Source organism: Geospiza fortis, unplaced genomic scaffold (genome assembly GCF_000277835.1).
Source record: "Geospiza fortis unplaced genomic scaffold, GeoFor_1.0 scaffold53, whole genome shotgun sequence".
NCBI lineage: Eukaryota > Metazoa > Chordata > Aves > Passeriformes > Thraupidae > Geospiza > Geospiza fortis.
The window spans coordinates 1,402,058-1,412,757 of NW_005054305.1; the positions used below are offsets into that span (position 1 = coordinate 1,402,058).

Sequence of the window (10,700 nt, forward strand, 5' to 3'; positions counted from 1 at the left end):
ATCAAAGTGGTAAGAAATTTCATAGCTATCTCTGAGTTGTTGAATGGCCCTTGGAAAGTGGAGAAATGATACAAGGACACATCTCTTGAAAGCATCAAGCAATGTCCCATGTTTTGTCTAAAATACTGCTCTGGATATGGCCTGTGGTCATAGCAGTCATCTGTGCAGCATGAGCAGTGTCCATATTCTGCAAATCAAAATTCATTGAATACCTCCTGTTTAGCTCTATATATTAAAATATCTGAATATTCATATTTTTCATGAAAGCCCCTAGAATTCTCATACCTACAAATTTTAAAATGTATTTTTATTTTTACTCAGATTAAAGTGTGCTGTTGAAATGCTTTTTACATCTTTCTGATCTTTTAAGCACCATAAACCTTCTTGGTCTTCAAGGTACAAGCTCCACTCCAACTGCTATTGGTAGTAAATTGTGCTGATAAAGGGAAACAGTGAAGTTGTAATTAATTCCTATACTAAATCTAGGAACTCTTCCAGAGCTATAGAGACTGCTCTGCTTTTGTATGCTATGTATGTCCATACACCTGACTCCTCTGCAATTTATGAAGAGAAGTCAATGATTCCCATTCTGAATTCTTCTCTTGGCTAGGTATTCCTGTCCTGGATAACCACTAAGACTGCTAATTCCCACTAGTAAAGCCCTGAGGCCAGCTTTATTTCTCATCCTCTCTGGCTACACTTGCAAAAATGTCCTGCAGAATCCACCGTATCTGCAGTGTTACATAAAGTGGATTCCAGCAAAAGGAACTTGCTAAGTGTAGGCAGAACTGTTAAGTGAATGTGCAGCTTAATCTGTTTCCTTGTGCTTTAGAAGGCTGTAGGAACACTCAAGAACCTTTAATTTATAAAAGTGTGCACATGGTAAGAAGTGGCTGACAACCTACGGCTGGGACATACCATGAATGAAAAGAAAACACCTGGACCATCTTTAGTAGAATAGACTAGTCTGACTTTAGAATATCAGACTAGTAGAGCTGAGATGAAGTTTATCAGGAGGAGCATGTGACAAAGCTCTCAGCTGTGGTAACAAGAACGTTGCTGCTACCTGTGTGTTCAGTAATTTGAGAGAAGACCCAAGTGTATTCTACTGCAGGTTGGCTACTGAGCATCCATTTAATGCAGCCTCAGAAAAGGATGAGGTTTGACCATTGCAAGCTTCTCATAGGATCTAAGCTGAAAGAGCTCAGTCTGATCATCTCTCTTCACAAATTATGCACTACAGGGTGTACTAAGAACCCTTCTAATAAGCAGTGGTCTCTTTACATTTGGTGTGCTTACAGCAGGCAGAGATTTTTTTTTTGTGCAATCTTCTTGTGTTGGGCTAAATGTCAGGAAAGCAAAATAACTTTTTGTGCTACAAAAATATTAGTGTCAATATCAGTGATCAGTATAAGGAAAATCAGCATAATGACATATGCAAATAATTTTCATACAAAGTATTTTCAAAGTTATGATCAATTTGGATTAAGAAAGATTCAATGGTCCTCTTATGCAGGCCCCTGAATGAAAGCACACAGTTCATTATTAAATTCTTAGAATTATCTGAAATTGTACACTTTTCCAATATTTACCAGTTTATTAACTTTAAAATTTAACTCAAAAAATTACTCTGCATTTTTCTACATGTTCAAATATGTATTGCCTATCCTATGAATATTAACCACATATCTACTCATTATTAAATTGCTGAAGAGGAATTTAATGTGTTACTGCAGAAGATAGAAGGATAAGGAGACCTGAAAGCTGAATTCTGCTAGAATTTAATTCATGAACTCCTTTCCTAAAAATACTATGATCTCTAGGTTTCACTGCTCCAGGCTGCAGAATTAGTCCATATGTTTGTGGGATCTGTTTTAAATGATGACAGACAGCTGATTACTAATATTATCTGGTAACTTCTGTTTAACTGCAACTATCTTTGACTTATATCAAATTAGTAATTTATGTAGGGTTGAGGAATAAATAAAAAATTGCTGCTACAGAGACATTATGTAGAGATTGCAGTTCCAGCAAGGTTCCATTAAAATCTTTTGCCTTCCTGATGGTTCATCTGTGAAGACTATGGGAAGTTGTTTTTCCTTGCCAGATGTTACCCTCCAAGACATTTTGCTTTCCAACCCTTTTTTACTACTAACTATAAAAAACCACACCAGAATTAAATATGCATCATGCCTTCCAGAAGATTTTTTTTAAAAAGCTTTATTAAACATACACTCTTTAGAATATACTTAACAATTTCTCCCACCCTGAAGGAATCCTCTATCACACATACAAGTTCTTATTTTCAGTACTAAATCAAGCATGTAAGCAAGCCTGTGCTACTCACACACAGTAACTGAATGGTAACAGAAATGGCCACTGGCACCTGAAACAAGGTGTAGAAAAGCATCTCTCTAACAACTTAGAAGTAGGTTAACATCTGCATGGCATATGAGGAATAATCACCAGTCCTGTACAACTACAGGGTAGCAGCACTGAAGGCAAATCTGGTCTTTGACTATTTAACAATAAAGCAAATACCTTTTGCAGTATTCAAAACCCCCACCACTTTAGAGAAACTAAGTAGCTTAGGTACATTTCCACATTAATATTTAATGCTGGTTTATAGCATCAGACAGCCATCTCCATTTTAATAGGTGGATGAGGATTATAATCTTCAATCTGAAAGTCTTCTGCCTTGAAGTCGCTGATGTCTTTAATCTCACTAAGAATTCTGAGTTTGGGGAAAGGCCTTGGCTCCCTCTGAAGCTGAAATAAAAGCAAGCTTACTGTACAAAGCTAATACTTGAAAGCAGAGACTCTGTTCTCAATCTCAAATCAGATTACACTATGTAGGCTTTCCCTTTCCACCAAGAAGACTTACACTAAGAAAAAAAAAATTGCAGAAAATCCCAAAACAGTTAGGTAGAATCTACCTTAGTATTTTCACAGGGAGCAGCAGCATAATTTTCAGGTGAATTCCCTGATCATCCAAATGCACTGCAAGTACTTTCAGATGGCAAATCAGTTCTGGTGGTTACAGAACTGATTCCTTCCAGGGAAATTAAATTGGAAAATCTGACCCAAACATGCATCAAATATTCTACAGCTTCTCACTTCTCATCTTTAGGGTCTGAATCAATAACTACTTATCTGGATGGTTTTGCACGATACTTATAATGAGGACATTCAGTCCAAGCTTAGTCTAATCAAATCAAACACTGATTTTATCCTACTGCAACAAATTACTTCCTGAAGAAAATGTAGCCTTTCTCAGCCAAATAGTATTACTGATTAACACTGTGAATTTTAAGTGATCCTTTTCTGATATATTACAAAGACATTTTATTTTGTGTTACTGGGACTAGGTGGAATTATTTTTGAAGTTAAAAGTGCAGATTCTGGCTCTCTAACTTGGTTTTAGAGCAGTACACAGATGTACATTTCAATCATGCTTATATTGTATTTCTGTTTGCAAACAGAAATACAACTGAACAGATGTTAAAATGTTACAGTTATTAGGACAGAAATGAGAAAAAAAGCCACAAAAATTAATATCTGCAAAAAGGAAATTTAAAATATCAAGGTAATAGATATTTTAAAGGAAGGCACTGTGGAAGAAACAAGGATAGAGTACAGAGTAAGTACTTACTTGGACTTTTAGAGATTCCACATGGTTCAGATATATGTGAGCATCTCCTAAGGTGTGTATGAACTCTCCAGGCTGAAAAGAATGAAGAATACATGTGGTTTTTCCAACAGTAAGATTCCAAGAAAGCAAAACATTACAATGCTTACAGTATTGATTCTCAGCACCTTGCTAGTGTGGAATTGCCATTGTATCCTTGAAAGCTGTAAATGGCACAAGCTTCTCTTACTAATGCATAATTAATGGAAAATATAATGAAATTTCCACTAGCTTACAAAAAAATTATCTTTCAAATCCTGCTATGACAGTAGCTTTGGTAAATGAAAGGAGCCATACTGATCTGCCCACTGACACAGAAACAGGTGCAGCAGTGACATGCAGCTTTTCCACTCCACTTCTAGTAAGTAAAACTTGCCAAAGCTGGCTTCAGAGCAGCTGCCTCAGCCACTACTAAACAGCAGTGGAGGTGTCAGGCACAGGCAAGTGCCCAGAGCTTGCAGGTTCTGTGACTTAGCAACCCCTGAGCAATGGAATTTCACATGAGGAAGTTTCATCAGCTCTTTTGCTGGCTTCTGACCAATGTTGATCAGCCCTCAGATGTGTTACGCTGAAAACCACCAAAGCCATGAGAGGAAGTGGCTGAGAGGCAACAGCTGGACGTAACGTTAAACTTCACATTTTTTAGTAGCTTGGACTAATTTCTGTGGTTGCTGTGAAGTCTGATTCTGCCCTATTGCCCTGTTTTAAGAAGTTCCACTTCATGTTGCTGGTGGCAGGAGGATTAGGCACTGAAAGCCTTTCTGGTATAATTTTTTACATGCCCTAAAGAAAAGGGGTTTTTCCTTTGTACAAGACTGTCATGCATTTAAGTTTCTCTGCCAAATTACAAAATACAGCTCTGAAGTCAGGGCAGGAGCTACTTGAGCACATACTACCACTCATCTACATGTAAGCATCTACAGTAAGAAATCAAAGAAATACACAGCTGAAATTATAGCTGGAAGTTAGATGGGCAGAATATCCAAATTAGAACCTTGACAGCAACTGCTAAGCTATTCTCACTTCTAATAAGTAATAAACACATGCTACAAAATCTCATCACTTGTATATTACTACCCCATGAGGACAAGCACTCAGTTCAGATTTCTAAGACTAGTGAACAGGTCAGTCTTGACAGATTCAAGGCATGAAAGAATCTTCTGCTTAACCTGAATTTTAAAATTCTTACCTTGCTGATTCTAACTGCCCATACAAACCAGAGGCAATTCACATCATTTCACAGGGCCCTTCTTTACACATATTTCAGCAAGATTTCAAACAGTATGCTCATTCCAGTTTTTCTTGGACATGACATGAAGAGCCTTATCTTTTACTCCCTCATTTCTCAGACAAGAATAAATGAAATGACTAAAGAGCCTACCTTCAGCCCTGTGACATGGGCAATCATGTATGTGAGCAGTGAATAGCTGGCAATATTAAAAGGCACTCCTAGTCCCATGTCTCCAGACCTCTGATAGAGTTGGCAAGACAATTCACCATTTAGAACATAGAACTGGCAAAGGGCATGGCATGGCGGCAAAGCCATCAGGGAAATATCTAGGAAATGAGGTACAGAAGGTGGGGAGGGGAGAAAACAGTAACAGCATTAGTATGTTATAAATGTAGAAGATGCAAAACTTAAACAAGCATGTAATGAGATACTGTAGAGAGCCAACTGCACTGCCATTCTGTTGCTTTTTCTCTTGTTTATAAGCACATGCTGCCCAAGCAATTAAGTCCAGGTCATGACAAGCTGTCTCCTGGGTCGTATGACCAGAAAGTCATAAAAAGATATTCCACAGAACAGACTTATGCCATAATGTTGCACAGCAGTTTGTTTCTACTCACCTTGGTGAGGCAGCTGAATTCCCTAAAGGAAGACATTAAGACTAAAATTAAGCATATACCCTAAAGCAAATTCAAACTGCTTCATCTTACTCTCTTCCCATTGCAATGTGTTTGTTGAGATATAAAAGTAATGATCATTAAAAAAAAAAATAGAAACCAGAAGATCTGATTGGTTTTCTACGCTTAAAAATGCAGCGAGTAAAATTAGAGCTTGGCAAGGAAAACTTTCACCAGATATTTTCTGAGAATGTTTAACCTTGAAAATAACAGTGACAGCATGTGGCATACCCTTTCAGACAACAGTGAAAAATGTTGTGATGTTTTTGGAGCACAGGTCTATAATGAGTGAAAGTTAAACATTCTCTTGCAGTAGCTCTTGTTTAGAAGTCCCAACAGAGTGAATGGATATGTGTGTATAAATAGACCCTATCATTCATATGATACAGGTTCGTCATATGATCCCATGTTCAAGGAGAAGATGATAACACAAATAATATTTTTGTTCTCTAGTTTTAAGGGTTAAGTTTACAAGAGATTACATGGCTAAAAGCCAGACACATTGCTTTAATACAGTTTATGGTTTCAGATTTTTACCTTTTTAAAATAAGAGTTACTGTCTTTGAATAGACTGTATGTCAAAGACACTGGTGTATCCCTCATTTTAACCTCGAGAGAAAAGCTTTGAAGAAATGGTTCATTATTTTTGAGGTCTGAACATGAGGATAAAGTAGAAAGAGAATCAAGATTATAACTCCTGACCATTTTTACTGCACTCCTGGTTGTTTTATAAAGAATGAACAAGGACACCGAATGGAACTGACTGTTGACACAGGAACAGAACATAATTTAACACACAGCAATATAATGTGCAACTGCATTCCCTTTTTGCCAGCTGTTCAATACCTTTGGGATTCCAAGCACACATAATGATTCTTCTGTCATCTGGATTGGTTTTGATCGTTTCAATCACTTTTTGCAACTGATCAACTCCTTGGTTGGAGTAATCTGGAGAAATAGAACAAATGAGATCTAAACTGGACAGATTCAAGCCATGCTATTTTTTTAACACCCAGCCCATGTCCCACTGAAAAGTGATACCCAAATGACAACCTCTGAAGATTTTATTGCAACTTTAAAACTGATTAATAAGTTGGCACTATCCAAACATTGGCTGTTCTTGGTCTTTCTTAGGATGCTCCAGAGCTTGTAAAATTCTCATGATATTTCTGTATGTCCCCCCAATTCTTTTGTGCGGTCTGAGTACATTTAGCACCCACTGAAATAGGACCATTCCTATTTATTCCATTTTCAACCACTTGATTTATTTTAAGACCAAATAAAAATTCTGTATAATCACTAAACCTCAAGAAACAGAAGTTGCAATACAAAAAACCAGCAGGACAAATATTTTATCACTCATGATGACTTGTTACCTAAATAGGACAAGAGCTGTACTGGAATGGACAAGATATTACCACCTAGTATTTACCTAGTACCATGGTATTTACACTGATTTGCTTATTGCATTTCTGGATTAAAATGTCTTTCTAAAAATTCAACTTGCATGCTACAGTGCTCCTTCTTATATAGGAAGAAAATTATGCCCAGACCAGTGTGCCAGCATTCTTTACACACTCAAAAGTAGGGTTTTTGACAGATGAATAAATGTATCCATCTAGCACTCTCAAGGTCACGTGTGAGAACTAAATTTACATAGCATTTAGCTCCAGAAAGGAACTTTAATCATGTGTAATACAGGATATTACATTTCACCCAATAACACAGGCTGAATTTTAGGCTCAAAACCAGTTGTGTAAGAAATTTTCTGAAATTCACTGACCATTAGAATGGATTTCAGAATACAAAAGTCATTAGTTAACCATTGTTCTGACTCATGCCAGTCAATCAGCATGGCTGGTAACTACTTTTTTCTAATAACTCTTACTGCAGCTACACCAAATTATGGTTACAGGGAGACCCAAGCTGGCAAACAAGGTAGTAATACACAGTTAGCTTCTGGGAACTCTTCTGCCAGCAGTACCGTGCCAGAAGCCTTGTCAAATGGTTATGTTAGTTCCTGAAGCTAATTACCTATCCATCAGTAATGCAACTTAAGGAAATCTGTTTGTAAGGAAAATTATGGGAATTTATCTTGTTCTTTTTCTCCATGCTATGTTGTACCTTAAGACTTTTTAAGATGAGAAACTGTAAGATTTCAGATGTGCCAGTTCACAATTTGCATCATTTGTTTTACCATAAAAATGTATTCTGCTAGTGGCCAACATGCCAATACTAAGTCTAATATCAGCAATTCATGTGAGCTGCAATTTGAGGCTGTACTGAAAACAAAACAAAGAACCAAGAAACCTCACCTAGATAACTAACCATGTTGTTAATCCAAGTTAAAAAAGAATCACACCAGATAGTGACAATCTGGTTTTTGACACCTTTTTCTTAATGGCAGCCCTCTAAGCATTTTCTGTAACCTCTCCTTCAGAGACTCGGAAAAGAGGAATCGATACATTTGAGAGTCAGTTTAATAAACCAGTTCCACTGAAAATACCAACAGGTATTGCATCACATCACAACTTGTCACAGCTGTTCTGTCCACAGCATCACCAGCTGTGGAAACACCCTACTTTGTTCCAGATGCAGAACGGAAAAATCTTTCTCTTCACCGCCTCCAGTGAATGTAGTGTACTGATGCCAGTTCTTTCCAGCACAACAATTTCATGGACCCTGGACTGGTATACAGAGATGGCAGCCTGTGTTCTGTTATCAAATGGAGCTAGCTTGGATTTCTGGACCGCAGCACACACATCCTTCCAGCTATCAGCAACCACATCTGCTCTAGGTAACAGAGTAACAGTGTGTGCCTTGTGACTCATCTGTTCCACAAATACCAAACTATAGTATACAAAGCTACATCTTTCAGGATAATTAAGATAGAGTAAGGAAGAAAAGTTAAATTAACTCTCTCAAACTCTCTTTATTCTGGCTATCAGCTTGCTGTGAATGGTTAAGAACATTCCATTCCACACAGGCTTCTGGAAGTGATGTGTCACAGCTGTCTCACTGAGCACTCAAGACTGTATTTGGATGTGGTTACCTGTATACATATCTTTGTATTCTGCTCCAAAATGCCTCCACTGGAAACCATACACTGGTCCCAAATCACCCTCCTCTCTGGTGCTGAAACCCTGCTTGTCCAGGAACTCACGCGACCCATTAGCATCCCAAATCTTCACACCTTTTGCAGAGAGCTCTTTGGCATTTGTAGAACCCTACAAAACACAGTGAGAAGTCTGCATCCTAATTCGAACACAGAGGGTATGATTTAGAACACTTATATTAAGCTTTGCTAGTCCACAGAATTTCTCCACTCATAAAGGATGAACAGTGGAATTAATGTACTGCATGAGTTCTTGCACACAGACAGAAAAAACTTGTAAGCAACACACTGGGATGGAGTTTGAAGTGCCACACTGCTATTGTTTAACTCAGGATTCTCACACTTTGTGAATGCACAGCCTCAAGGTCAATTGTGGAATGTCATTTTATATTTCCAGAGAACAAGATGTTGCTTTACAGATTGATGAAAATAGTCTAACAAAAAATGTATGGCCTAGGCACAGTCTTTTCCAAGCTACCTATAACAAGCTTATGGTCTTAAAAATCCTTTTGTTAAAATGACAAAAATGAGAAAATAACCCAGAAAAATGTCACTGAATCTTGCAAGATGTCCAAATCAGCACACTCAAAAATCCAACACAGAAATTATGCTGGTTTGGGGAGTGTCTAGTCTTTTACATTAGAAAAAAAAAAACAAAACAAAACCTCCAAAAACAAACAAAACAAACAAGCAAAAACATAACCAAACCAAAAACAAAACCAAAAGCTTTTAAAAAATCAAATTGGATTTGAGTCCTGCTATCTAGCAAATGCTTATGTAAATTCTCCCATACTTGCACAATATCACAACATAGAAAGGAACACTTACATTGTAGTAAACTAACTATAGCTGAACTTTATTGTATTAGGTACAGCTATTTACTTTATTAGATCTCATTTTTTTGCTACTAAAAAGTCTAGCATTTACATCAGTCTTACTTCACCCGTGGTTCCACACTGCTTGTTTCTGTTCAAATCAAGCTACATCAATATTAAAAAACAGATCATTAAATTGCCTACTATCTGTCTCATATTATTATTTCTGATTAAAACACAAAGAAAAGAGACTGCATCAGGCTTTATAGCTGTGGATTATCTTCAAATTAGTCCAAGCCCTCACTATTTTAAATTTTCTCCTTTAAGAAGAAATAGAAGAGAAACTATTCTGATTGCCCTGGTAGCAATAGTCTGCACTAAAATGCAGAATGTCTTGGTAATAACGACCTTCCATGTGTGGTCACAGTATTAGGGAGCTGCACTTCTTCTGTAATAGGAACAGAAGCATCTGCAGTTACCCAAATGCATTAATCCACTGCCCACCAGTTGGTTCTGTTTATGCCACTCTCGGGCCCACCACCCACAGAGACACCCAAATACCGAACCTTGATGAACCACAGCAGCTCCTCCAGCACTCCCTTCCAGAACACTCTCTTCGTCGTCAGCAGTGGAAACTGATCTGGAAAAGAGTTCCACAGTGTCAGAGGGGCCCAGCCATTTGCCAGGGTGAGCAGAATTCGGCTTTTCCCTACTCAGAGGGCAATGCCACCACCTGACATTGTGAGGGTGGGATATGAAATAAGGAGTTAGGATGTGTAGCTCCCATGATCAGAGCCCTCGGGTGGGAGAGAGCGGGACAGGCCCAGCGTGTGAGACCCCCACACTCAGCCCGGCTCAGGGCGGGGGCAGGAGCAGGGACAGGGAGCAGGGGCCGGAGCAGGGACAGGGAGCAAGGGCAGGGGCCGGGGGTCGCGGCGGTGCCCACCTCTGAGGCTGTACCGCGCCTGCATGCCGAACACGGAGATGGTGCCGGTGCCGGTGCGATCCTCTCTCCGGTGGCCGTGCTGCAGGATGTGCCGCACCTGCTGCAGGAGCTGCTGCTCGCCGGGCTCCGGGCAGGCGGCGGGGCCGCTCAGCAGCTCCCCGTCGGCGGGCATGGCTGGCGAGCGGCTTCTGGGCTCCGTCTTCTGGGCTCCGGCTGCGCGCCTCTCCCAAG

The 10,700-nt window shown here is 39.0% G+C and overlaps 1 protein-coding gene across 1 annotated transcript; it reads right to left on the reverse strand.

Moving 5' to 3' along the window:
* Nucleotides 1–2,204: 2,204 nt before the first annotated feature.
* On the reverse strand, nt 2,205–10,694 carry TYMS (thymidylate synthetase). The gene is made up of 7 exons (XM_005418280.2): nt 10,470–10,694; nt 10,090–10,163; nt 8,646–8,820; nt 6,440–6,541; nt 5,070–5,245; nt 3,653–3,724; nt 2,205–2,769 (listed from the first exon to the last, which is right to left on the reverse strand). Exons 1-7 carry the CDS (start codon nt 10,639–10,641, stop codon nt 2,632–2,634), a joined length of 909 nt encoding a protein of 302 aa, XP_005418337.1. The 5' UTR covers nt 10,642–10,694; the 3' UTR covers nt 2,205–2,631.
* Between the last annotated feature and the right edge of the window lie 6 nt (nt 10,695–10,700).